The 27424-nt window shown below is 39.8% G+C and overlaps 3 protein-coding genes across 9 annotated transcripts; 1 reads left to right on the forward strand and 2 right to left on the reverse strand.

Moving 5' to 3' along the window:
• The first annotated feature begins 610 nt into the window (after positions 1-610).
• On the forward strand, positions 611-4514 carry dnajc8 (DnaJ (Hsp40) homolog, subfamily C, member 8). Its single transcript, XM_065470642.1, has 9 exons — positions 611-711; positions 1272-1373; positions 1918-1974; positions 2087-2153; positions 2428-2522; positions 2642-2713; positions 3653-3744; positions 3875-3950; positions 4053-4514. The coding sequence occupies exons 1-9, from the start codon at positions 640-642 to the stop codon at positions 4170-4172; spliced, it is 753 nt and encodes a 250-aa protein (XP_065326714.1). The 5' UTR covers positions 611-639; the 3' UTR covers positions 4173-4514.
• Positions 4515-4873: 359 nt separating this feature from the next.
• On the reverse strand, positions 4874-6743 carry si:ch211-81a5.8 (uncharacterized protein LOC560648 homolog). Its single transcript, XM_065470643.1, has 4 exons — positions 6518-6743; positions 5988-6347; positions 5430-5517; positions 4874-5353 (listed from the first exon to the last, which is right to left on the reverse strand). The coding sequence occupies exons 2-4, from the start codon at positions 6206-6208 to the stop codon at positions 5192-5194; spliced, it is 471 nt and encodes a 156-aa protein (XP_065326715.1). The 5' UTR covers positions 6209-6347; positions 6518-6743; the 3' UTR covers positions 4874-5191.
• A 1784-nt stretch (positions 6744-8527) lies between these two features.
• clk2a (CDC-like kinase 2a) lies at positions 8528-27111 on the reverse strand. 7 transcript variants are annotated; one of them, XM_065470629.1, is made up of 14 exons: positions 20775-20883; positions 20551-20677; positions 18088-18287; positions 17688-17967; positions 16534-16624; positions 15614-15680; positions 14207-14323; positions 13892-14058; positions 12054-12148; positions 11592-11721; positions 10578-10660; positions 10186-10265; positions 9999-10089; positions 8528-9836 (listed from the first exon to the last, which is right to left on the reverse strand). In XM_065470629.1, exons 2-14 carry the CDS (start codon positions 20581-20583, stop codon positions 9648-9650), a joined length of 1623 nt encoding a protein of 540 aa, XP_065326701.1. In that variant the 5' UTR covers positions 20584-20677; positions 20775-20883; the 3' UTR covers positions 8528-9647. The 7 variants fall into 7 exon arrangements, with proteins under 7 accessions (XP_065326701.1, XP_065326710.1, XP_065326713.1 ...); XM_065470638.1 differs by lacking the exons at positions 20551-20677; positions 20775-20883 and adding an exon at positions 19555-19741; XM_065470636.1 differs by lacking the exons at positions 8528-9836; positions 9999-10089; positions 10186-10265; ... (6 more) ...; positions 16534-16624; positions 17688-17967 and adding exons at positions 21209-21282; positions 21367-21562; positions 22547-22708; ... (3 more) ...; positions 25469-25545; positions 27055-27111 and having other exon boundaries at positions 18178-18287; positions 20775-20965.
• Positions 27112-27424: the final 313 nt, after the last annotated feature.

Below are 27424 nucleotides of genomic sequence, written 5' to 3' on the forward strand. Positions count from 1 at the left end.
AGTGGAAATGGGCAATAGGGGAGTGGGCATATGTAGACCTTAGCCAATCAAGCTGAATACTCAGCTCACTGCCTCACATCACTCAATACAAATAAATACAGGAAGCACAAAGTTGACCTAAGCAAAGGGAATTTCATGCCTTAAACGTTTAAATAAATATTGCATTAGTCACACAGGGTGTCTGCACCATGGCACTTATAAATATATATTCTTAGATGTTCAGTCAAGTGTAGTACAGTGAATACACAGACAGACGCAGATGTGTAAGAAAGTGAGGGCTGGTTTGGGGAAAAAAGGTTGAAGACGTGTTATAACAGAGTCCTGCACCAGGTTAAAGATTTTAGCAAAGCGTTCTGAAGGCGTGACCGCTGTTTGTAATCCTTCGTCGCTAAATGTTAAATAGGTTAAAAAAAAACGTCGAAGCGGAAGTAAAATCTTCTAGTTCCTGTCATGTCAAAACATGCCAATGCAATGTTTTTAATTTGAAAAACTTTAAATCTTTCTAACCCAGCGCATTCATTCACTTTCATATTTTTTCAATATTTAAAATTGTTATAAAACGTGTGCTTACGTTACGTAGGTTTATTTTTAATCTATAGTCACGTGATGTCACTACGTCACATGTAAACCCGAGCGAAGATGGCGACCGCCGAGGGAGAGTCTTCTGTGCATAATGTGTCGGATGAATTATTTCAAAATTTTTACACTGAGGTAAAGCAGATTTAAAGTTAGATTATTCACTTTAAAGTATCGATTGCTGTCTTTGCACCGACTGAAGCCGATTATTGAGCGATTACCGCGTTTATCACCTACGAGGCCTGCTGACATTAGCTAACGAGAAGCTAACGTTAAACGAGATGTTTGTGAGCAGCTTCAGTCTTCTGTTAGTACGAAAAAAACACCGCTATTTGGGCTTATTTTATTCATTATTATCAGCAGCTAGTACTACAAGCCATGTCACCTAAACTATGGCTTGCTTAATAGGAGTTACTGCGTTGGCGGGCCTTTTATGAGGCTGCTGCTGGGTCAGTGTACATGTTGACCTGTATTTATTTAATGAGGATAGCTTCCTGGAAAGATTAAGAGCATCCTTCTCGTTCTTCGTATTTCATTCTTCGGAGCTGGCTGACATAATTCAGAAGAAAATAAAAATGTATTCCGACAGCCTTGTTTGCCAGGAACTTTGCATTGTACTGTTTTGTTTTGCTGCTGTTGTTTGTTTGTTTTTTTACTTGAATATCTAGGTATTTATTTTATTTTATTTTTTACAGGTGAAGCAGATTGAGAAGCGAGACTCTGTGTTAACCTCCAAGCAGCAGATTGACAGACTGCTCAGACCTGGCGCATCATACTTCAATCTCAACCCTTTTGAGGTAACCTAGTGCACTAATGGTGTGGGTTATTTCAATTATTATTATCATTGTTAAATATGCTACCTATCAATGTATGTATGTAGCATTTTTAATAATTCATTCACACTTCACTTCCAATTAACAAAGCAACTGCAATAATGTATATAGCTTTTAGGAGCTTATGTAATTAATATTTATACTTGATGCTTACTTATTATTTTCATATCTGTATCTTATTAGACCTAAATCAAAGAAGAGGAAACAATTTTAAAATGTACCCTTTTAAAAGTTGTGAACACTGATCTTAGGAATCAAATCATGTTTTTTTTAAGTGACAGTCTTCCTTCATTCTGTGCAATAATTTTGACTCCTCATACTACTCACACAGCCAATCTGAAAGGATCTGTGATTGACCAAAGTCACCTGTCAGGGACAAAATTTTCCAAAGCCTAATAACAGAACCCAAGAGTTATTATTATATTATTCAAAGCACTAACTGCTTATGATGTATCAACGCTATGAGATCCAACGCTATTAACAATTGTCGATTTCAAATCTCTTTCAGGTTCTGCAAATTGATCCAGAGGCAACAGATGATGAACTGAAGAAAAGGTTTCGGGCGGTAAGGAAGTCTTATGGAGGAGAGGCTTTTCAGTGACCTCATTTTTACAGACATGGCGTGTTTTTTGCAATGCTGTTTTTGTTTTTAATTTTAAATCTCTTTTACTTGGCAGTTGTCCATTTTGGTCCATCCAGACAAGAATCAGGATGATCCAGACAGAGCGCAGAAAGCGTTCGAAGGTAACAATTCTTTCACGTACATCTGTTATGGCTTGTATTTTTATACAGCTACAAGTTAATTAAAATGGGTTTTATTGACTATTTGGACACTCAATAAACTCTGGAGGAAAAAAACAAAACCTAAAAACCATTTTCTGTCTCGTTGTTTTTGTACAAATTAAAATAAAAAGTATGAAAACAACAATTTGACTTTGTTAGAGCCTCTGTGATACAGTTATCTGCTAATCTTACAAAACCACTCTTTAATCGAGCCTTAATGTCATACTATGTCCAGCTGTGGACAAGGCATACAAACTCTTACTGGATCCAGAGCAGAAGAAGAGAGCCTTAGATGTGATTCATGCAGGAAAGGAATATGTGGAGCATATGGTGAGTATTTTCCACAGTGACTTAAAAACAAAAAATCTAATGCTTTTTTCCCCCCTTCCATGTTACTCAGCTTTCATTATCTGGACTTTTTTAATGCAATGTTTCTTTATATTTTAAAGGTAAAAGAGAAAAGGAAACAGCTGAAGAAAGAAGGGAAACCACTGGATGTGGAGGAAGATGATCCTGAAATGGTAAGTTCTACTGAGGTACTGAGACTTTTATTATAATTTTATTGTAATTTCAGAACCACAATGTTTTAAAGGGAAGGCATGTAAAGAATAGTTCTGTCTTTATCACAAATTACTGGATTATCAAGATGTAAAATAGAGGGATAGTGCTATCACTGCAAACCAATAGCAGAATTTTGCACCAGGAAAGACATTGAAGTAAGTGTAACTTAATAGTAAGTGTAACTTTTATTTTTTAAATCTGATTTGACTGATGCATGTAGTTTTTATATGGCAGACACAATTGAAATTAAAGTACTTTGAATAAATGCCCAGCAGTGTTACCAAAAGGCAGTGAAGGTGAATGAGTTTAAATACCTGGGATCAACTATCTAAAGTAACAGAGTGGTGAAGAGCAGAGTAGAGGGGGTGATTTGTGACAGAAGGATAGCAACAAGAATGAAAAGGAAGGCTTTCAAGATGGTAGTGAGATCTCCTATGATGTATGAAAAAGCACTGACAAAAAGACGTCCAGAGGACCAGAATAGACAGGATTAGAAACAAGCAGATCAGAGGGACGGCTCGGGTTGAGCAGTTTGGAGACAAAATTAGAGAGGCAAGGCTCAGATGGTTTGGACATGTGCAGAGGAGGGATAGTAAATATACTGGATTGAAGATGGAGTTGCCAGACAAGAGGAAAGAGGGATGAGCACAGAAAAGATTTGTGGAAGTAGTGAAGGCTTTATGTGACAGAGGATAATAGGAATAGAGGTAAATGATCCACTGTGGTGATTGCTAAAGGGAACAGCTGAATTCACAGTTAGTTCAGAATTGCCAGTTAACCTAACATGCAAACATGTGTCAGCCCTGGTTTAGTACTTGGGAACTTCTTGCTATGAGGAAACAGAGTTAACTACTGTACTTTATATCATACATGTATTTTTTATTTTTCTTTCTCTCCAGTTCAAGCAAGCCGTGTACAAACAGACCATGAAGCTGTTTGCAGAGCTGGAAATCAAGAGGAAGGAGAGGGAAGCAAAGGAAATGCATGAAAGGTAATTTTTAAGAACTTGGTTGCTGCTATGTATGACTAAAACATTCACCCGTCTTTACCACTTGGTAGTTTGTTTTAGAAACAGAGAATGTTTTCATTCATAACATCCTGGATTTCTCTCAATTTACCAGGAAAAGGGCGAGAGAAGAAGAAATCGAGGCAGCAGAGAACGCTAAGCGACAGCGAGAGTGGCAGAAAAACTTTGAGGTGCATTCTTGTATGCCAGTTGTTACGCATCTGTAAATAGAAACACGATGACTGTGCCATTTGGATTTCTTAATTGAAAAATAATATTTTTATTTGCTTCAGGAAACAAGAGATGGACGTGTGGACAGCTGGAGGAACTTCCAGGCCAAAGGAAAAAGCAAAGAGAAGAAGAACAGGTCCTTCCTAAAGCCCCCTAAAGTCAAAATGGAACAGAGGGAATGATGTAAAACTGGACTTCACTCAATTAAAATCCACTGTTTAAATGAAAGAAACACTTCTGTGTATCCTCTCCTTGTTGTCTGCGGTCATCTGTGTAATCGTCATCACAGCCATCAGCATTGTGTCGTAGGACAACATCCCGACCCCGACAGCTGTAGTTTTGTACTTGGCTTTTCTAATGTACATATTTGTGATCTGGAGCTGGAGATCATACCTGCCCCGGTTAATAAAGAAATGATGCATCTTCCATTCATGTGACAGAGGGTGGAAGCATGGTTTGCTGTCATTTGCTTTCTTGTTCTCCTTGTTTTGTTTTTTTAATAAATCTTTGTCTTAACAAGCCTACTTCACTGTGGTCTCCAAAACTGTTAAAACTTGCAGAAAAAAGTGAAATAACTAGGTCATGGGATACGGATATCTATAAGCTATGTGGCATCTATGCTTCTTATTATCTGGCTGTCATTGATTCCTTTTATAAGTAGAATATCAACTGGATACAAATTTACAAATGTGTTGTTGGAACAGGCATTCTTGTTGAGAACCTACGTCTCTGTGCATGTCTTCTGTGTATTCATAATATAAATTTAAGCAGCTCACCATTTTACTCCCAAGTTATGTTTTGGAGAAAATAAATTTTAAAAAACTGCTTAGTTTCTGTTTTGGCTTTTTTTAAGCACAAAATGAAAAAAAGAACTCTGAAAATGAACAGTGGGAAAATAAAATAAAAGTTTAATAATTCAGTTTTAAAACTTTTCCTTGCAGTTGTGCTCAACAAACACCATGAAACAATAGCGATGGCTACAGTGTATAATTTGTAAAACAAACATCAAAATAAGCAGCATTGTCTGCCAAAGGAAAAAGAATACTTCAGAAAATACAGAGTAATATAAATATGTTTCCCGTCCTCTTGGGTTACATGGTGAGAGTCAGTCTCATTTTCTCCATCCAGTCTCATTTGCAGAAAAATCTGCAAAAGCATGTGGCTCATTGAAAAAAATTGAAACGTCTTTACGCGTCCCATCTCACATGACTGTGCACTGATCTCCTGCACCTGCACCAGGCGCCGTCACAGCAGGGGATGCATTAGTAGCCCCCATCAATCCATCCAGACTGAGGCCCTGAAAGGCTCCAAAGAAGGAGTCGTCCTTGGCCGGGGTCTGTTTCCTCCTGGAAGCGTTGCTCTGCTGCAGGCACAGGTGTTCAGGTTAGATAATGACACGCTGATAAGTCAGTTGCATTTGAAAGTAGCTGCTCACTTACCCGTGGGAGGCAGTGATGGCTCCTGAAGTGAGTTTTCCTGACAGTCCTTTCAGCGTTCTTCTTGGCCAGCATGGCTTGCTGACGTTTCCTTTGGCAAACAGCAAAGAGCAACATTTAGCGTGGCACATGGGCGAGGAGCTTATTCATGTGAGGAAGAGTCTTATCCTCACTAAGCCAGGTCTGTCTAGCCAAGAGTCTTAGCTTGATGACAAGATAGTAACTGAAAATCATTGTTTTCTTAAAATACAACAGCAACTCTAACTCTTGTTTATTGTATTGCAAAGAATGCTAAAAGTGATCGTGAAAAACTCCACACACCCTGGCAAAACCACTACTGGTGGTGGTCAGAGGGCCCGGTGGCGCCAGTGTCTAGCAGCCTCGCCTCTGTCAGTGCGCCCCAGGGCAGCTGTGGCTACAATGTAGCTTGCCATTGCCAGTGTTTGAATGACTGAATGTAGTGTAAAGCGCTATACAAATGCAGGCCATTTACCATTACCATTTAAAAACTGAAATTCAGTCACATGAATGCTTCAGTTTAATTTTATTTTATTTTTTTACCTTTCCCTCTTCAGTTCATCCTGATAAGCTCTGAGCCAGGAGTCTGGCACTTTTTGGCTGTTGCAGGGAACGCTTCTCCTCCTGCTGAAGCTCCTCCTGCGGGTGAAGCTGCTTCTGCGGACAGACTGGCTCCTCCCGGCGCCCCTCTTGGTGGTGCTTTTCCCTGACACGCAGCTGGTGAACTGCTTCAGGGGAGCGCCCAGTGACATTAAGGAATCCATTTGCGGTGTTTGTAGATGTCGCTTGATTTATCAGGTAGACTTTTCCGAGTATTTAAGGCAATATCAGCATGAAGGTGCGACTCTTTGTTTGGGATAAATATTCAACAGCAGAGGTGAGGCTTTTATTGGAGACTGTAATCTGCAAATAAAAAGTACAAGCAGAGAAAACTTTAATACCTCTATACTGAAATTAAAAAAAAAAATACTATCCATCCTTTATTTGGGAAAGTCTGTGTCCATCAAAAAGAGACACCCTAAAGTCACAATTTTACAAAACATTGCACATGGCTTAAAGAAACAATGACTGACCTTTGTGCGTTCTCCTGTAGACACAATGGGCTGATGGTATCATTTGTCAAAGCTGTAAAGCAAAGGATCCATTTAATGCTCTGCAGCCAGTACTTCAGCTTGTGTACCTGTAGACACCTCCGCTCCGCAGCGCTCTGCTCTTATGTGGATTTGACTGATGACCTTGCAGGTCTCCAAATTGGATTAGCTGAGGACGCAACAGTCGTTTATCTCATTAACAGCAGAGTAGCCGCAAACAAATCTGCACATGCAAACAGATGCTTATTTATATTTTGGCAGCTGAAATAGTTCAGAAATTTACATCCAGGGGACTGACGACGACTAGGCTCCACTTAGTTCAAAATTTTCATTGTCAATTTTAGCAGCTGCTGAAATTATTTGGCAACAGGGTCAGAGGAAGCCTGACAGATGGGAGCTAATAAAGTGGAAGGCGGAGGATGACGCTTTTATGACGCACAGAGGACAACTTCTACCCAAAGACGAGACAGTTTCATTGACTGGAAGGCTCAATTTCATTCACAGATTCGCTTCATTCACAGTGAACTCAGACAAATTCAGGCCTAGAGAGAAACAGCATTCACAGTGTCTGGAATCCCAAACCATGCACTATATACTCAATATTTTTACTACTGTTCATGTCACTTACAGCGCAACACGTGTTAATGGTAATCCAACAACCTGTGCGAGACCAAGCAATCATTAACAAATTGGCACCTTATTTTTTAAACACTATAAAGATTTACCATAAAGATTGAGCTGCCAGCTGTGCCTCTTAAATCCTGTTACTGCTGCACTGCTTTTATAGATTTATACGCCAGTGTAGTATCCAGTGCCACATACTCTAATATTTACCTGGAAATAGTATGCATTTAAAGTACTGCTACACACTGCAATTATATACACATACTAAGGGTAAGACTCTCATTATTGAAGCATACTAAATACTATATTAGTGTGGAATTTCAGACAGTCTCAGCCTGCCCACACCACTATGAATCACCTGTGTTTGATGCTACAACAGTGCATTTCTACCATACAGATTATTTTAATTCTGCATATGAAGGTTTTTACATTTAACACAAAGAATTGGACATTCCTCAGGTTGTTAGAAAATGTGAGAAAATTACCAGAAAACCTACATCCCACATCTCTGTATGTCAGTCAAGCACAGTTTCAATCAAACAGATTCAGTTTTATCATTTTCTTTTAAGGTTAACGCATAGCAGGGTTTCTATTCGGTCTGCTGTTGTTTGAGAAAGAATGGGGACAGCGAGGTTAATAAAGTACTGACAGGTGGGGAAGTCTACATGACGATCCATCTATACACCTGTTGCAACAGATCTTGTGCTCAGCTCTCTTCTGCTCCTCAGGAGGTGACAGCTGAGCTTAGACTTTGAAGGGTAATGACAGAGAGATTAGTTAACAAGATAGGACTGGTAGAGGAAAAACATCCGACAGTCACTGCCAAAAAACCCTGTCATTTGGGCGGGATTTTCTTAAATTATTATTTTATCAGTGTATGCGAAATGCCTAAAACTATTAAACAATTAAGTTAAGATACTTGGAAAAAAGGATGAAAACTATCCCATTTTAAAAAAAGAAAACACTTAAAAGACCCTGAGTCTAGTGATAGAGTCTAAAGTGTGGCTTATGATCCAGAGAAGAGGGCCCCAGAATAATTTGCTTTAAAGTCAGACCTCAGTAATCTGAAAATGCAGGTGATAAAATGTCCAAATGATAAAATCTGATATGAATGAATCGCATGCATCTCAATTAAGATGAAAGCTTTTAGTGCCAGTGGAATCCAAGAGACAGTTTGCAGTAAAAATGTGAAAGATTTAAAGAAATGACTTAAAATTAGAATACTCACCATTTTCCTTTTGTTCACTCAAGCATCCAAAGACCTGTGTGACAGCTACGCAGGTCATCCAGCAGAGGCATCGCTGAGGTAAGAAACAGAAATGGTAACCACCTTTAATTTTATCACAGACCCAAACGGACACAGCGGAAACCAGAAGCCTTTGGCAAGGAGGACTTTAATTCTACACAATAATACATATATACAGTTTTATACGCTTTAATTTCATACAAAAAAAACAAGTCATGTACAGGTGGGCGGTGGGGACTATGACCTAGAAGAACTCATAATAAATACCATCAACAGGGGCTGTGTGCTTAACCTCGATAGAGAGACGTCAGGTCTGAAAATGTCAAACATGGAAAAGGCAGTTATTGGAGTTTGAATGAGTGGGATTGTTCCCACAACTAATGCTTACGTAAACCACTGAGCAAAACATAAACGCGTCGCCCACTCCATCCAACAGACACACACTCTCACACCCAGAAATCATTGCATGACAACATATTTATCATATAAGAGAGGCAGCAAAGGCCCATGTAAGCGGAGTGTCCCGTCATTATTATCTTCTCACATTACTGGTGAATAGTAATAAACCCACTAATTTATTGCAGATTCTCCATATAGGGGACATTTCTTTTATAAAACAAGAAGTCTATGTGCAGGTCTTTAATTAACAACGTAAACAAGAAGTTGAGACACTTGCCTCTGCCACAGATGTTTGCAATACTTTCCAATTTGAATGATCAGATGTTTGATGTTTGTATAACAGAATCTCTTCTCCATGTCTCCTATTTTTACCCTTTCCTTTCACTTCAGAATCGGAAGACTTTTTCATCTCCAAAGCTGATTCTTTTTTTTGATGACAGACTCTGGTAGCATTTCCTTATTTTCTTTACATGCTGGTTAAAATAACAGGTAAACAGAAAGAAGGGTGGAAGGTGGTTCAGAAGTCTAAAGGAAGACAGGAGCTGCATAGTGGGCTACTTTGGATACAAACAATCTTCCATTTAAAGATTTTTTTTGCCTCTGCCGAGGCTGTGAGAACTAGAAAAGACTTCACTCTTTCCCCCACATCTTCTGGGGCTTATTTTTAGTCTCTGCTGCAAAAACATGCCTCTTGTGGCTACAGAGATGGACGCCAGAGGAGCGAGAAGTTAAGGTGTCCATGCTTTAATGACAGATGAGGCCCCAATTTATTCAACATTTCCCACTGCTCCACACAGAAAGGACTGTAAACCCTTCATCATTGAGTCTTTGGAGGGTTGTGGGTCACCGGCTGATGTCCCGGTTGCCCTCCCAGCTCTTGGTGCCTGCAGCCTCACTGATCCCTAAGTTCTCAAAGAAAGGGTGTTTTAGAGAGTCAGCCAGTGCAAGCCTCTTGGAGGGCTCATACTCCAACATGCTTTCGATGAGGTCAAACAGCTGGTGGTGGTCTTCCGCCTCGGACAGCAGATATCGCTGAAAGAAAAAGGAAAAAGAAAAAAAGAAAAAAAAAGTGGAAATTAGTGGCAATAAAAAAAACTCCAACATGAAATACAACAAACATCTGTTGCATCATACAGGGAACTTTTCATCCCCGCTAATCATCAAATTCATGCCCTTCCCACTCACTCCACTTACCCGTAATGGTTTGCAGTTTTCTCTAACATATTTTCCCGCTGAGGAGCTCTCATCCCAATCAAGACGACCACGATAGAAGTATTTCTGCTTCCTGAGAGAGTAAGATGAGTTTAAAATGTTGCTTTAAAAAATATGTTTGCATCAGGCACATTTTTAATCCTTTACTTGTGTTTTTATGTTCTCTTACCGAGTCTTACGAATCATCCTGGAGGGCACTGGTCCCAGGATTCTTTCCATCATAGCCAAATGTTCCCTGTTGTCATGAGTCTGCAAAAAATATAAGATAATCAAGAATGAGAGGAGAAAAGACTTGCACAGAAAGGAAGAGAGTGATTCAGTAGATAATCAGGATTTAACTACTTCAGGTTCTGCTGCTGTATATGGTGTCTTCGGTTTTAGAAAGCTCACCAGTGGCAAGGGTTCATTCTTACCAGCACTGAATAATTGTACACTTGCATTTACAAGGACCCATTTACATTAGAGCTTTAACTAATAGTTGAGATTTCAGCAAATAAATCAGTTTACAAAAAGTAAATAAAAGGCGTATTCTGCTGAAACAAACTGTGTGCTGCCGTGTACCTGAAACAAAGTGAAGCCCAAGTAGTACTCAAACAGGATACAGCCAATGCTCCACACATCGCAGGGATGACTCCAGCCCAGCTCTGAAACACAAAAGTATAAGTACACTAAACCACCACAGGATTACAAGAGGACAGGATTACCACCTTGTGGTTGTAAGCTTCCCACAACCAGCCACGTTTTAATTTACATCCATTTCTGGCCAGATTTAACAGGAAAGACAGACACACTCTCTACTTCTAAGTTTAGGCTTAAAACTTTCCTTTTTGACAAAGCATATAACTTGGGGCTGGACCAGGTAACTGTGAATATTGAGTATCAAGCCTGGTTCTGCCAGAGATTTCTACCTGTTTAAAGGGTTTCTTTTCCTCCAAAAGTTTTTCTTTTCCACCGTCACCAAAGTGTGTTTTTGGTCATTTGGTCATTAACAGACCAGAAATGATATATCAGCACAATCTCTGTTTCTATCTCCCACTTATAATGCCTGGGAAAGTGTTTTTGAACAACATTATGTTACAGTCAGTTGATCTTTTATCATCAATTACTTATCAGTACATCGTTCAGTTTAAAGCAACATGCACGCTGGAAAGGATTCGCATGCTTGCTGAAGTCACACAAAAAAACATTCAAATGATCCAATTTGTTTTTGACGTGAGTCATTTTGCACTCCTTACATCAACGAGCCCCAATTTTTCTCAGCATAAACTGCTTATTGTACCACTGATGATACACTTGTGTAAAACTGAATATTTCACATACTTGAATATCACATATCACAAATCCCATTTGTTTTTCCTAACAGAGCAATCAGGGCGGGAGCTGAGCAGTGCCTGTTTGAACCTGTTTCTTTTTTTTGTTTGTTTGCTTTTTAAAATAACTTCAAAGTAAACTTTTGGTCTTCCAAGTAAAGCGTATCGTGTCAACTGAAAAAGGCACAGCTGCTCATGTGACTGGGCCAAAGATTTGTGGATATAATCACAAAACCATCTACTGTACATCTATAGCAGTTCTCACCTAATATGACCTCAGGGGCACGGTAATGCCGTGTGGACACAATGGTGCTGTGGTGCTCGTGGTCAAATGTGGCACTGCCAAAGTCCACCACGCGTACTGCCGTGCTCTTAACAGTCCTCTCCTCTCGTTTCTGGAAGATGACACGCATGTTTTTCAGAAATGCCCAGCTTTCTCTCAGGAGTAAATCTGCAGTAGAGAAGCTTAGCTTTTTCCCCTTAAAATATAGCAACACGTGTTTTTATATCTATTCATCATAGCTGCCAGCAATAAGTAACAGGAAAACTTTCCTCCACCTACAAGAAAGGTGATAAATTTTTATAAAGAACTTTTTTTTTTTCTTCATATGTAAAATGAACAAAAAGTAGCCCTTGAGTTTTGGAACCAACCTGCCTATAAACAAATATAATTCTTGGGTTTTTGTTTTTTTTTGTTTTTTTTTAAACTGTTTTCCTTGACTCTTACCTTCTCTACGTTGTAGGTCATGGTGAAGTCTGAGTTGACAAACAGGATGTTCTCAGGCTTGAGGTCTGTATGTGTCAGCTTATTGTCGTGGAGAACTACGAAGGTAAAAAGCAACCTTCACTGATTAAGTTATTCAAAATTGTCAGTTACCTTGCATCACTTTATACAAACTGTCTACTCATTTATTACAACATATAATACTAATCACAATCATAATACTAATAGAAAAGTAGGGATGCACCGATACCGATACTGGTATCGGGTATCGGGGCCGATACTGTAAAATGTGTGTGTACTCGTACTCGTAAAAGTTAACCGATACCATGAACCGATACTAATGTAGCCCGGATGGGAATACTCATAATTCCCATGGACTTAAACGCCACGGTAACATAAGGTGTTCACAGTTGATGTTATGTGATGTAACTCTACCCTAAATGTAATTTGCCCTGTAATATGTCACAAGGTAAATACAGGTAATTAGAGCAATCAAACTGTTATGTTAATCATAAAAGTATTATTTTATGGTATGTAACTCTGAAGGGAGTTAAAATATTTTTCAGAGTTCTCATTTTCTGGAGGCCCGTGAAGGTAGCATAAAACGGGACCTGTGTATCTGTTGCAATGGAGGAGGAGAAGAGAACGGCATGGAGAGATGCACGAGGTTAGCTGAACCAAAGTGAGAGACTCAGCTAGTTTTACTGAGGTTAACCAGCACAAAAGAGTGTGTGACTAGAAAGCTAACCGTGTGAGAGCTTCACAACAGAGTGTGGGTGAAGTGACTTTTTGTTTCAATGGTCGCACCACCGTGGAAAACTGTGTTTCCAGCTACGACCGCCGAGGCTAAAGGCTAGCCCGGACTGCTTGGCTTCGCCAAGGAGGCAGCCGCTATGGACTGTCGGAGAGCTGGACAGTGACTGGCTAATGTGCTGTAGCAGAGACAGCATCGGGTCCGCAGGGAGTGGATTTAGTGTGGGACTGGTGAACGGCGATCTACCGGGCAACGGAACTGTAAGTCAGACTTTTGTGCTCTTACTGGGGAGAAGATGATTTTTCTCCATCGTCCGGCGTGAGCAGCAAACAGGCCTGCAACAAGTGTGAGTGTGTGGAGCCCATGTGTGAATATTGTGTGTTTAGTGGATTTATATAACGTGTTTTGGAGTGTATATTAGTGAGTCACTTACCAAAAGGTGATAACATAAGTTGGGTTGTTTAATATAATTTGAAAGGGAATTATTTCATTTATACAGTGTATTTCATTTGGTTAAGGAATTGTAATATCATTTGAGTTTAAAAAAGGGATGTGTTGTACAGTATTTGTCTCTGCCCTTACGTTCAGTAAACGTTTCGTTTGGGTTAAAGAGTTGTCTGGGGTCGTTTCTTTACTACTGGTTAAGTTTAACTTGTGTGTGGTAGAAGTATCGGTTTTTGTACTCGGTATCGGCAAGTACTCAGATCCAAGTATCGGTATCGGATCGGTTTGAAAAAATTGGTATCGTTGCATCCCTATAGAAAAGCATCAGAAAAGCACTACTAGAATATCTCAGTAAAACCAACATGAGAACATTAACAACAGTAAACAAGTTAAAGGGCTTGGTGAGGATATATAGCTAAAGAGAAACTTGATAAGTCAGTGGGGCCAACACCCTTTTTGCTATGATGCCCTCCTGTGGTAAATGTCTACCACAAACACTAGATGATTTGAACAAGTATAATCATCAAGTCAAAAGCTAAATTACAGCTCAAGTTATAAGAATCAATGTCTTCCCTTTTCACAGTATTCCTAATTCCCATCCAATTTATCTGTAAATTTCACAGACCATAAAGATACAACTTACATTTCACAGCAAGACAGATTTGGTAGGCCATGTGTCTGACCTGACCAATTGAGTAGGGCAGGTAGTTGTTTTCCTTCAGAAAGTCAAAGGTGCTCAGAGCTAGCAGCTCAAAGGAGATGCACATGTGACCGTGGTAGTCAAACCAGTCATACATCTGTACACATAAACTGCAAGACAGACAAAGCATGGGAGGTTCAGGGAGTGAGCTGACAAATTCACTTCAATCACGTAAACCAGCTTAAACCTCGGAGTGAACACAAGACACTAAGTAATACAGGTTTAACCACAGTGCCGCATGACTGAGTCAGAACTCACAATTTGTTATCAGGATCCTTTTCATTGATCTTCTCCAGTACATTGATCTCCAAGCGAGCTGCTTCCTTGTATTTCTCCACATTCTTGATAATTTTCAGAGCAACGTGGGCTCCTCCCCTGTAAAACACAAGAGATTATGAATACAAACACTAACGTGATGAAACACAAAACATGCCTTGTTTTTTTATGTAATCCCTGTGTGCAGCCCTGAATGCTAAACACTAGCACTTGTTTATTTATAGATTCAAGACAGAGTAGTTAACTGCCTGGCTATGAGAGCAAAGGCTCCAATTATCAAGTTATTTATAGGACGGGGAAAATATATATATATATATATATATATATATATATATATATATATATATATATATATATATATATATATATATATATATATATATATATATATATATATATATATATATATGAGAAGTCACTGCAGCAGCTCCAGCTGGTTGGAAGACATTAACCCATAACGACGGCACATCACGATCTTAAGGCCCTGGGCATGAACATGAACTGATGGACATTTCTAGCTCTGTCACAAGAAAATAAATCTTCCGCAGGGAGAGAAGCACAAATAGCCCCTGTTCACATGAGGGGCTCACAGTCACAGGGGACTAAAATACTCTTGAGCTGATTTTCAGTATACATCACGATGTGGTGAACAGAACCAGAATTAAAATCAGAAATGTGTTTCTGCCATGTCTGGTGTGATAATGTGACTCTAAAATGACTGATAATAAACAATCTCAACAAGTTACTTGAAACATAAAACACTGTTTACCTTAATAAAAAAAACGCTACGTGTAAATTCTTTGTGCTGTCATTGATTCTCAGTGGTCCGTAAATTGTATTGCACAGGTACAGACAACAGACATAACGATAATTTAAGACTAATTATTTTTCTTATGAAATTTCAGGCTGTTCATCATCATCACACTCTATGAAGAAATTCTGGCCAATCAAAAGCATACAAACAGTGAGACATCAAAGAAAAGAAAATAAAGGTGCACAGCCTGGAAATCAGTTTTCCTTATTCACATGTAAAAGTAGAAACGAACTTCTCAAAAACCTTCATCTGGCATGAGTTTTTCAAAGGTCAAGGCAAAACGCATAGAAAAAGCTATTTTTGCCAAAATACATGTGGCTGTAACCATAAATAAAAGACATTTAGAGAGGTAGTTTCTTTCTCCTACAGAGGGTTTTATGCAATACTTGTACTGGTCCACCCTGCTCAATACAGGATGCATGTTGCCCATGTACTAAAAATGGGTTAAACACCTCTGATGTATCCTAATATCCCAGCCCAAAACATGCATGGAGAGGCTCTTGTTTCTTGTTGCTGAGGAAACAACAATTCCCTAATGAACTACTAAGACACCCAGAGACTGAGAGCTCACACACCTGCGATGGTCAATGCACCGCATCACCCTGCCAAAGGTGCCTTCCCCCAAAGTGCTGACAATCTCATCTGCAACACAGTACAAAGAGAAAAAAAACAAGAGAGGGAGAGCGGGGGGGAAAAAAAGAAGCATTAGAAATGTGGACTCGTGCAGGAATACACAATGCAAAAGTGTAGACAGGCGAATCAGTGCTAGCGCCCATCCCCTTTCCGAATTGCTGCCTACTGAGTCTGGCAGGCTTAAAACGTTGCGCGTAAGACTATGGTAACTAAATGGTGCTATGATGTAAAACAAAGGAGGCAAACATAAAGCACTCCCTTCCTTTGATGACCAATTTGCAGTCATTGAAGCTATTAGAGCGCATCCTTTTGTCTTTGCCCAAAACGATACAAATGCTGTATAAACTTGAAACATTAAAAATAATATGTATTGTAATTATTCTCAAATGAGAATGTAAAGAAAGTCTTAAAATGTGCACTGGTTGTTCTAACCTTAGTGAAATTTGCTAAATAAGTGATGTGACCCTGAAACCATCCGAGTGAAAAACATCTAGCTTAAGTTACAGATTTAAAACTGTAACTGAGTTGTAAGCTAAAGCGCAACATAAACAAACAGCTGCAAATTGGATTTCTAAGTTTAGGAAAGTCAAATAACCTGTGAAACATAAAGGAAATGCTCCACAGCTTAAAAATCCTAGAAAAAAAAAAGAAAAAAGAAAAAAAAAAGCAGATTGTATCTAAAGTCCCTCCTAAAATCTTCAACATTCTTGCAATCCACCCTGCTATTTCAGCTAGAGCGAAGAGCATTCTAGCAAGGCATCATCATCATCATGATCATCAGGCACTCCCCATGTCATGTAAATGCTCTATGCTTTAATACTCATATGGAGAAGGGTTACGATAGAGTAGTGGCAGTGAGTACATCTCTCTTGCAGGACGTCCCCACTCCGACAGATCAGGTGCCCTTCCTCGTCGTCCCTCACACTCAGTGCACGCGTCCGGCTGTTGCTCCGCTGTATTCACACCCAAACGGCCATCAGCAGGTCACAACACGACCGAAGGGGACAGGGGGGGTTTCAGGGGCAGCCGCAGCCACGGCGTCAGGTGGCACAGGTGGATGAGGAGGGAGGAGGAGGGTGGTAGTTGATGTAGTTGTGGTTGTAGGTGGGTTTCATGGTCATTGGGCGATTCACGCATGACACCACGTGAAGGAAATATATAACGATAGGGATATAGTGCAAGGGAACAAGTCAAAGATCACATGTTGTCCTCTGCTCCTCTCCCGCCCCCCTACCTTTAAACCACAGCTGCTTACAAACAAGGAAGCAACTGGCACATCCATTCATCAACGCAACAACCAATTAAAACAATAATATACATAACTACTTCAAAACTTTGCAACAAGATGAAAGATAAAATAACAACACCATAAACATTCAAGCAGGACTTCTTTAAAGATAATCCCAACAGTTATCCTACATCAAATTCAAACCTTTTCCTCATTTACGTTCATAATAATACTTCACAGGTGTGATTAACCACACCCCACACAAAAAGAAATAATTAGAGCCAACTCATTTTAAATGCCAATAAATTGTAATAAAAATCTAATGCACTATGGTTGGCAGAACATTTTCACTTTTTTCATCATTAAAAAAAAAAAAAACAATAATAATAATTGCAAGAGCCAAAACAAAAATCACAAGGCTTTCTGCCCTCTTATAAATAAAAAAATAAAGTAAAATAAATAAATTACAGTAACAATTATAGGTGACAAAATAGTGGCTGAAGTACTAAAAAGTGTCTGTATAAAAATGAAAATGCTCTACCATAAAAAGGAGAAAGAATTTTTGAAAAAAAGAGCCAATTAGAGCCAAACCCACCTATTCACAAATATAATAAAACCCCTGTGACAGAACAAAAATAAATCAAAAAGGTTTTACTACTTACCAAATCTAGGGGCTGTAAAGAAAAGGTTAGGACAGGACAGAGGCAGAGAGAGCTGAGCGAAAGAAACAGGAGGTGGAGGAAGAGGATGAGGACTTAAAGCACAAACTCAGGTCTGGCTGTACTCACCGAGGAGGATGCGCTATAGGACCTGGTTCTACGCCGCCTTCGTTTGTGCTTACGCCTGCTGCCTTTCCTCCGGTACGACTCTTCTCGTTCACGCTCCCTCTCACGGCCGCGTCTGTAGTCGTACATGTTTGGCGAGAAGTCACGTGGATAGTAACTTTCGGCTGCTCCATGTGGCTCCCTGTCTCTGTCGCGTTCTCTGCTTTGATCAAACCGTCTGTATCCCTCGCAGTATCTTCTGTCAAACGGTCGTTGTTCCACTGAGCGATTGTCAAAGCTGCGACTGAATAAGTGAGCAGAGAAATATCCGGAAACCTTAGGACTGGCAACCAATAATAAAGTGAAAGAGGGTTAAATATAACATGAAAGAGTAAAAGCCCAAGCTAATTTGACCATAACGCACCTCCGTGACCGTACATAGCTTCCTTCCTGTCTGTGTCCACGTCCCCTCCTGTCTCGGTCTCTTTCTCTGTCACTGCTGGAGGAGTAAGTCGGCGTTCTTCTGTGTCGATGTCTTCGCCCTCTGTCTCGGTCTCTGTAGCGATCCTGGTAGCTGGCTCGACTGTCTCTTTCCGAGGACGAGTATCGTCTTGTGTGAGGCATCTGGTGTAAAAAGGAAACAAATTAGCACAGAGTACCAAAATATGTTTAAGGAAAGTCACTCCTTACATTCAAATTATTGGAGCAGCTGATCACTGCCAAACTCATGGGATTTGAGGGACTAAATACCTGCACATTCCTTGTGTGTAGTTACAGACCCCCCAACAATACTGTAAAGTTCAGAGTTATTCCCCAAAGGCTCAAATCAGGACTATGTACATCAGCACAGCTTTTCCACGTATGGGTTCACAAAGCAAAAATCTGTGTTACCTTACTGAACAATACTCCTTTTCCTTTTTATTTTTTGACCTTTCGCCAATAAAAACGTACTCAACCGTAAGTAATTTGAACTCCGCACAACCCAGAAGTCTCGCGAGTCTGCAAGTTCTCTGATTTAACTGTCGTTATGTTTTAAGAATTTAAATTGAAAGTAAAAAGACAATTTCATAACAAACTCTATTGTCAACTTGGAAACAGGCACTTTTAGCATCATACGTTCAACTGCATGACAAGTGTAAATATTATTTTTACTGTTTAATTAAACTACCCTTAACCTAGAACTAGACAATTCTGTAAACGTGGTTATATAGGAGACCACCCTCAGAACAACAGTTCAACTTTCCTTCATGCCTAAAAAGGCAACAAGGACCTAAAACTATGTGCAAAACTATTGCAACCGGTCTGAAAATAAGAAGAACAGCGTTCAAATGAGATGATATAGCTATAATAACCCTGTTGCATGACCATAATAAACTTGACAACCCCCAAACCACACAGCGGTGCATCAATTCATTGCAAAGCCATTAGCACTGTAGTCAGAAGTAATTATTAGAGCAAATGAGTTCAGTTAAGCTTTATCCAACGCAGAGTGAAAGCACAAGTAAATGCCAAGTTAATAAATTGATCGTGGCTACTCATTAAGCGTTGCCTATGCTGTTTACACACATTCCAAGACGATGCAACACTCGTTAAACGTAAGGCAAAATTACCGTTAAGGTCGTTAATCTCTGCGTGGATTAGTAAAATTAAGCATCTTTAACGCTCCAGCACATTTACTAACAGCACCAACATTTCAAAGCCTGGAGAGAAGTAACTAATCAACAAGCGACGTAGTATCTATTAGCATGCACTGCTAGCAACTAGCTAATGTAAATAATTTGACCGCCATCTTAGCTTAGCTACGTTCGTCAAGCTAACTTGCTACTTACGCTAGCAGCCGCGCTAACTGCAGAATCGCTATGTAGCTTATTTAAATAAACACGGTGTTTACCGTTTTAGCAGCGAGCCCTGTACGTTTATCCCACAAAAAATCCGTGGTGGCGTTCCACTTTTCTCCTCTACCTTCTCGCCAGCTCGATGTTCAAAGCTCTTTTGCTATCACCTAGCCAGTTTTTTTTCTGTCTGCTTAGTACAGCTAGTTCTGGTTCAATTCGGCGCTCGTACCGCCCTCCTGCGCTCAAATGTGGCTACTCCTGTTCGAAGGTAGACATCCACAAGGAACTAGTGAGGAATTACCACCCCAACCTACAACCGTTACAAGTCCTTATTAAATTATGGACAGCTGATTTTTATCAGCTACCTTTTAACTTTTGTTTTCTCCATGTCCAAATATTTGACTTGCTGTTTTAAACCTTTGATTTAAAATGACATACCTGTGGTGGTATACAAATTACTATGGAGAAAGGGTAGTGAACTAGTGTCAGTATATCTGAGGGACTCAGACAAATTTAGGAGGAAAGGCTGAGATGGTTTGGACATGTGTAGAGGAAGGATAGTGGATATACTGGAGGTGAGATGGAAGCAGATGGCGGCATTCTTGCTTTTAAAAGCTTTTACATGTTAAGTCACACATTTTGATTTAAATTCCTTGTAGTTTTATTACAAACATTTTGATTTATTTTATTGATAAAACAACTTCAAAATGAGCTGCAGACTTTACAACCACACACATATATAAGAGATGCCCTCTTTTTCACTTTTCCCTAATAAGTTTGAACCTACTTAGAAAATTTTGTTTTCGTTCAGCTGTACAAAAACTAATATAAAATGAATACATTTGCATCGGTAGTATCTGCATAATCTGAAGACATTTTCCCCAGGGGTAAGAGAAAGGCACAGTAGGACAAACTTAAAGCATCCTCATAGTCCATCAGTTTCATGTTGGTGATGACTCTAAAGCACACAAAACAGGGAAACAGAGAGACTAGTAAGCCAGTAGGGATAACCAGGAAAACAACATTTTTCTCCACATACAAAAGTAGTTTACCATTGACTGAGGTAGTGATACTCTTCCTCCCATCCTCCTTTTAAGTCTTATTTAAATTCTCATTCACACTAATCATTTGTTCCAAGCGATTGGAGCCTCGGTGGATCCACTCCTTATGATCATCATCCTAAACATGAAGTGAACACACTACAGTAAGTAACTACAAAATTGAAATAAATGTAACAGGATTTAAAAAAGAAGGAACAACTTAAGGTGGAACAGACCAGAAAAACAACTTCCATCAAACTGCAGTCAATCTCCAGTACTTTACTCCTCTGCAGGAATCCATTACGTTCCACGTTTACAGTCTGTCCGACGTGGTACTGCGTCATGGGTGGATAAGGCCACTTCTTTATATAAGTCTGCATGAAAAGCTTGTGCTTTTCATCTAGGATATCATCCAAAGGGTTCTCCACTGTCATAGAAAATGGAAAATCTTCTTAGTAGCAGTATTATAATAGCAGCTGCTCTGGACAGCGAGTATAGAAGAATTAGGATTCTGGATTTTATAAAATTAGATATTATGGACTTGACGACAGTCTTATGACAGCTGGTGTCCCAGCTGTCATAAGACGACAGGTGGGGTACACCTGGACAGATCGCTAGTGTGTCACGGGACTAACACAGAGACAGACAACCATAAATAACCTGAACTTACGCGGTTTGCAAACCATGTGCATTGCACGTAAGCCAGCATACACTGGAGTGTGATCATCAGTAAAAATCAGGAACCTGGAATATAAAAATTAAAAGCAATTTTACACTTTTTTCCCACCTTCACAATCTGAATTTATCACCAGAGTAAAACACACTAACCTCATGCGGTTTTTTCTGCAGGGGACCTCTGCCATGAAACCAGGCACGAACTGGTCGTCTTTGCTCTGGACCACCACACGCACACCGACAAACAACTCATTCACCTTTGGCATGTGTTCAAAGGCAATGTGGTGACCAGACACTAGGCTCCTCCCCTTCTCCTTAAAGTTGACCTTGTATTTCACCCTGCCATCTTCTGAAATGATTAAAGAAACATTGGAAACACTTCAGATTATACCAAATTTGCTTCTACATACTGCGTTTTCTTGAAAGAAGAAATGTCAAATACAGGTGCATTTGTTAAATTAAATGTTTTTTTTCTCATATCAAATTTATCTATTTTCTTTGAGAGCGTAATCAAAAGCGCTTAAGCACCAGCCGTTAAGTTACAGCATCACAATCTGTGTCAAAATGTGTTGTCAGAGGAATTCAGTTGGTGCTGCAGGAAAATGTAATAATATGCTTTTTGGCTCAGTCCCAATTTGCTTCCAGGTGCATTTGACACTATAGGAATCAGAACAGTCTATCTGTATCACGATGAATCTAAAAATGAGAAGTTATTTTATTTATTTGTTTGTTTGAGGATTTTAAACACATATCACAAATTGGCACAAAAATAAGTACAAGGAAACACTGAAGGCAGGGGGGAGGCCCAAACACCGACAAACTTTGAACTGCAGCAGTGGTAATGTGTCATATCTCATTTATGGAGTGTGTAATACAAACAAGCACAACCACAACCACTCAACAAAATAAAGAAGAAAAAAAAAAACAGTAGAAAAAAAATCTAAACGTTGGTAGTCTAGCCTCAACTATGGGACACGGATATGTAAAAAACATAACTTCCTTTAGCATCACACAATTTCTTTTGTTTACTTTGAAGTTTAAAATTTTTGTTATCTTAGCTAGCAGAGCAACAGTGTGTCGAGCTCTGCTTGCCGTGACATCCTGATGACAATCAGTGTCAACAGAATGTCTCCAAATAAATGCAATTCATTGTTTAACTTACTAACTACTTCAAAGCCATTTCACATATGGCTGATTAAATGTCACCCAACATTCCCAACTACACAAAACAAGACCTCTTTAATCAACGAGTAGCTGTCAAGCTAAAGACAAATGTGAAACTTTACAATCTGCTTTGTGCTTACCAATAGAGCCTTTTCTTTATTATTCTTACCCTTTGTTATTATTTCAACAATTGTCCCTGGATGCCAGGTCAAAGGCCTCTTTCTGGCCAGGACCTTCATGTTCACACTGATTTCTCTTTGTGGCACCGCAGCAGGGGTCTTTGTGGCTGAGGACTGGGAAGCAGCTGATACAGTGGTTACAGGAGTTACTCCTGTCAGCGTAAAAGGAGCAAAATGTCATTTGAACACTGACGATTGGATAGATCTTGTGATTTCTGTGTTTGGAAATCTGGTAGTGATCTGTTCCTCAGTGTACAAAGCAAGATCTTAAATTTGCCAATATTTTCTACTCTTCAACAATATAATTAGTAAAAGAACTCTACTACAGCTTTAAATCAGCTTAAAAACACATAAACCTAAGATCTGGGCAAAAAAAAAAAAAAAAGGTCTTTTTATGTTTTTGCATAATGTATATTTTGTGGTCATTACCTGAAGCGCTTGCTGGTTTTGTCGATGTTTTCGTTGCCTTGCTCTCAGCACTCGTGTTTGTGTCGGCTTGTGGTGACTTTGCCGTTTTGCCTTTTGCGTCAGTAACTGTACCCGCTTGCTGCGTCAGTGTTTTCACTTGGCTGCTTTTCGCGCTGTTTTCTGCGTTTGTTGTCAGAGTCGATGTCTTTGCTCCGCTTCTGTTAGCGATGGAGTTTCTTCTCTCCTGATGTGTTGTGTCATTCGTATTGTGTTTTCCATTCTTTTTGGTCATTTTTTTCCTCTTGTTTGAACGTGTACTTGAAAAAGAAAAGTCAGTATCACTCGAGTCTCCGCTGGGTTCCCACTGCATGTCAGACCCATCAGTGCCTAAAGACTCATCTTCACTCCAGTGATTCTGAGGCGATGGAGGAGATAAAGAGCTGGTCATTTGAGATCCAGTCATTCTGGTCAGGACCACAACTGGGCTCTTCAAAGCAAGAGGGTGTTTTTTTCTCAGAACTCTTTCTTGCTTTTCGCTGTCTTTTGGCTTAGATGAAAAAGAAGCCGAGCCATCAGAAGTCAGAGGTCTGTGGACTTGAGTTTCTGAGGGAACAGACTCGCATGACAGCGGTGATGCTTGTCCTAAAAACAGTAAAAATCACAGGTTAAATTGTAGCTTTCAAACAAACCTACCAAGTGAACATTTTTTAATTCAATTTTGCTTTACCACGGGTTGTTTGGTTATTGTCATCGTCCAAATCTGTGTCACTGTACTCCCATTCCAACAATGAGTAAAGTTTCTTGACAGTATCCTCACATGCAGCCACAGACCTGAATGACAACAACAAAGAGAAATGAATGAAGAGAAGATAGAAAACAGAGAGAAAGTAACCAGTATACAGGCTCTGATATTTAACATAGCACATCCATGCCTCGGAAGAGATTCTGGCAAATCATCAGGCAACTCAGGAGGGGAAAGTCGTGCTCTACCTGCACTGTGTATAGTGCAGGTGGAGCACTGCTGACTTCGACTGAGAATATTGTCGTGCAGTGGAAGGAATACTTCTTAATCCCACTGACACATCTTTCGTAAAGGAAGCAGAGTCTGGGAAAAAGGGGGACCACGGTCCTCAGCTGGAAAAACGGTGGAGTTGCCACTCCAGGTCAGAGACAAGTAACTTCCCCGAGTGGAGGTGCTTAAGTATCTCTGGGTTTTGTTCACAAGTGCAGTGACCAAAAGAACGAGATCGCGGATACAAGCAGCAGAAATGAGCTTTCTCCGAAGGGTGGCTGACCTCTCCCTTAGAGATAGAGTGAAGAGTTGGCCATCTGGGAGGGGCTCAGAGTAGAGCCACTACTCCTCCACATCAAAAGCAGCCAGTTGAGGTGGTTCGGGCATCTGACAAGGATGCCTCCTTGGTGAGGTGTTTCGGCATGTCCCACCGGGAAGAAGCCCCAGGGCAGACCCAGGCACGCTGAAGCGATGATATCTCTCGGCTGGCCTGGGAATGCCTTGGTGTTCCCCCATACAAGCTGGAAGAGGTGGCCGGGGAGAGGTGGTCTGGGCTTTTCTGCTTAGGCTGCTGCCTCGGATAAGAAAATGTATGGATGGATGGAATCCATGCCATCAAAAATACATAAAGAATCATCACATTTAGAACAAAATCACATCCTTTAAAGAAAGCCAATACAACTTTTTTTATCTTAAATTTTTTATCTTATATCTTAATATGTTATGCAATGTTCTAATTAGTGTGAGTTGTATAAAAAGTAAGGGATACACTCAGTACACTTAGTGCCTGGAAGTACGCCCAGGTTGCAAAAAAACCCCAAAACGTTATCTGTTCATCACAACACACATTGTTAGAAGCCTGTAGAAGGACGTGTTATTGTGGGACAGTTTTAAGGCAAAGTAGGTGGGATTAACTAAATGTCATTAAAAGCTCAGTGGGGACTGCCCCATTCAAGCACTTGCATGAAATTTTGATGCTTTTGCTTCCTTGCAAGAATAAGTGCTCCATATATAACAGTTCTTGACTGTTGCTCATTTTTATTACATTTTATTCCAACAATGAACCAACAAGAAAATGAACCCCAAAACCAGTTTTTGTGTGAGTAGTTAAGCATGTTAAAAGAGTTGTTTGTTAGCTTTTTTAAAGATTGTCACACTTAATGCTTTCATATTCGTTTACAATGACAACACTCACTCGCAAAGTCTCAGGAGGCTCGCGGCCTGTTCCTCTCTCCTTTTCAGCTGAGACTGCAGCTGATTGCATTTCTCCATCAAATCCGGGGAGACCCGTTGGGTCTTCTTAGCCTTGTCTATTATCCAGCACTCCTCTCTGCTCATCTCAGTCTCATCTCCATCCATAGTTACTGCAACACACAAAGGTTTCACATATCAGAGATGAATTATTACTAATGTTATTCCAAAAAAGCAATGATTTTCTCATGATGCAGAAAAGAAATGAACAATGCAAAGTCCAAACATCTCAAAGACTTACACTTGGGGCTCCTAACACACTAGAAAAGATTGACATCACATCTCTTAGGGGAAGGTCAAGAGCCTTTGAGTGTTTACCTGCATAAATAAAGCACATATTAATAGAAAATGGTTACATTGTGCTGTGGTTTAGCTAACTTACAGCTGAAATGAATCACTAATTTATTGAGCTACAATGTTTCTGGACAACATGGTGCATTCTAGTGAGAACAGGGAGCAGGTGAAAGAAACCCTGGAGAGGTGGAGGTGCACTAGACAGAAAAGGAATTGCATTCACTAGAAGAAAGACAGAACAATTGTTTGCATGACAGGGAGACAGGTGTAAAAATGACGATGCAGGAACCAGATATAGTGAAGAGGGAGGAGTTTAAATAGTCAGGGAAGCAACAGACAGTGCACAAGAGAGGTGAAGAAGAGTCCTGGCGGTGATTAGTGACAGAAGTATAGCAGCAAGAATAAAACCAAAGGTTCACAACATGGTAGTGAGACTGGAGATACATGGTTTAGAGACAGTGGCACTAAAAAGACAGTAGGCTAAGCTGGAGGTGTCAGAGTTGAAGGTGCTCAGATTTTCACTGGGGTGACCAAAAGGAAAAGGATTAGAAATAATTATATCAGAGAGATAGCTCGGGTTAAACAGTTTGGAGACAGCTGAATAGGTGTGGTTAGAGATAGTGCAGAGGAGGGATACTGGCTATAATGGACAACAGATGCCAAGCGGGAGGGAAGGAGGAAGACCACAGAGGAGATGCATGGATGTCATGAAGGAGGAAATGAAGATGGCTGGTGTGAGAGAAGAGGATGGAATGGATAGAGTGAGATGGAGGCAAATAATCTGCTTTACTGGCCCCTAAAGGGAGCATTCCTACTACAGGGAATGCTCCCTCATAAAACCTGAGGTATTTTCTCAGATTCTTGGAAATTTAAAATTCACATTTGTTAAATTATTCAAACCAACCATCTATTACATGTAATCATGTCTTCATAATGTGTTACCACCATAAAACATTAATAATGTTGCTATGAAGAAGATCTTGGGTAATGTTGGTCTGTTTACAGAGGTAATCATGCCACGATACAGATCCACTGAACTAGTGCAAACAAATACAGTACATGAAATACAGTAATTTAAAAATTTGGCAGTGAGACTTATATACTAGCTATAAACTGGTACTGGCTTAAAACAGTAGACAACATTTTAAACCTGGCGAACATCTGGTTCATCTGCATCTAGGTGTGCGGGCTCAAAGAGGGGGGATTAAAAGTAAATCAGAAACACTTCTCAAGCTCAAGCTCGTATATTTTAAAAAAAGACGTCCAGCCAGGATAAAGTGTTAAGGGCTTTACTAAAAATAACTAAATAACTAAACAAAAACCAAAACACCAGCATCTGATTTTGTCTTGAGACTTATTGGTCGAAGCTAGCATGGACTTCAATCAGTTAGCCGTGGAGACCGTTTCATCCTGACTCTGCGCCTCTTTATCGCACAAAGTGTATCCAACCTGATAAACATTCTTTTAATTTCAGCTAGATTAATTAATTAGATTAATTTTAATTTAAAATGTCAAATAAGAAACAAGCCATACCTTCAAGTAGCTTTGTTCTTTGTTCTTCTTCTCTTCATGTTGCTGGGTAGACCTGTGAGACTCACTGCCGCCCCCTGCGTCCGGAAATACGACCAACAATCTTCCACTTCTTTTTAAACCGATTGCTATGTATGGAAGGGTGCAGAGTTATTATAGTTTTGCATTTTCTTATTAGTTTTACTTTATTTTTATTAGTCTTCCAGATGACTTGAGATAATGTGACTTTGTGACATGATGTGTGTTTCTACTGGAAGCAGCCATTAGGGATAGATATAGATAAAGGATTGGACGTGGCCAGCAAAAATACTCAGGGAGGCTGTGTTGTTTAAATGATGTTTAGTTGGTTCCAAAGAGCCTGAGGTGTGCCAAG

The sequence above is a fragment of the Pelmatolapia mariae genome, linkage group LG22 (genome assembly GCF_036321145.2).
Source record: "Pelmatolapia mariae isolate MD_Pm_ZW linkage group LG22, Pm_UMD_F_2, whole genome shotgun sequence".
Lineage (NCBI taxonomy): Eukaryota > Metazoa > Chordata > Actinopteri > Cichliformes > Cichlidae > Pelmatolapia > Pelmatolapia mariae.

Bases quoted from the DNA above. Each gene is read 5' to 3' on its own strand.
- si:ch211-81a5.8 (XM_065470643.1), bottom strand. From the start codon at position 6,208: ATGGATTCCTTAATGTCACTGGGCGCTCCCCTGAAGCAGTTCACCAGC. The intron at 5,518-5,987 runs GTAAAAAAATAA...TGTTTGCCAAAG, and splicing joins GATGAACTGAAGAGGGAAAG to GAAACGTCAGCAAGCCATGC. The intron at 5,354-5,429 runs GTAAGTGAGCAG...CTGTGCCTGCAG, and splicing joins GCCATCACTGCCTCCCACGG to CAGAGCAACGCTTCCAGGAG.
- dnajc8 (XM_065470642.1), top strand. From the start codon at position 640: ATGGCGACCGCCGAGGGAGAGTCTTCTGTGCATAATGTGTCGGATGAA. The intron at 1,374-1,917 runs GTAACCTAGTGC...AATCTCTTTCAG, and splicing joins TCAATCTCAACCCTTTTGAG to GTTCTGCAAATTGATCCAGA. The intron at 2,714-3,652 runs GTAAGTTCTACT...CTTTCTCTCCAG, and splicing joins AGGAAGATGATCCTGAAATG to TTCAAGCAAGCCGTGTACAA.
- clk2a (XM_065470629.1), bottom strand. From the start codon at position 20,583: ATGGGAGGAAGAGTATCACTACCTCAGTCAATG. The intron at 15,681-16,533 runs GTACTCACTGCC...ACTGTGTTGCAG, and splicing joins GGACGTCCTGCAAGAGAGAT to ATGAGATTGTCAGCACTTTG. The intron at 10,661-11,591 runs GTGAGAACTGCT...TTTGTGTTTCAG, and splicing joins TGCCCCTGAGGTCATATTAG to AGCTGGGCTGGAGTCATCCC.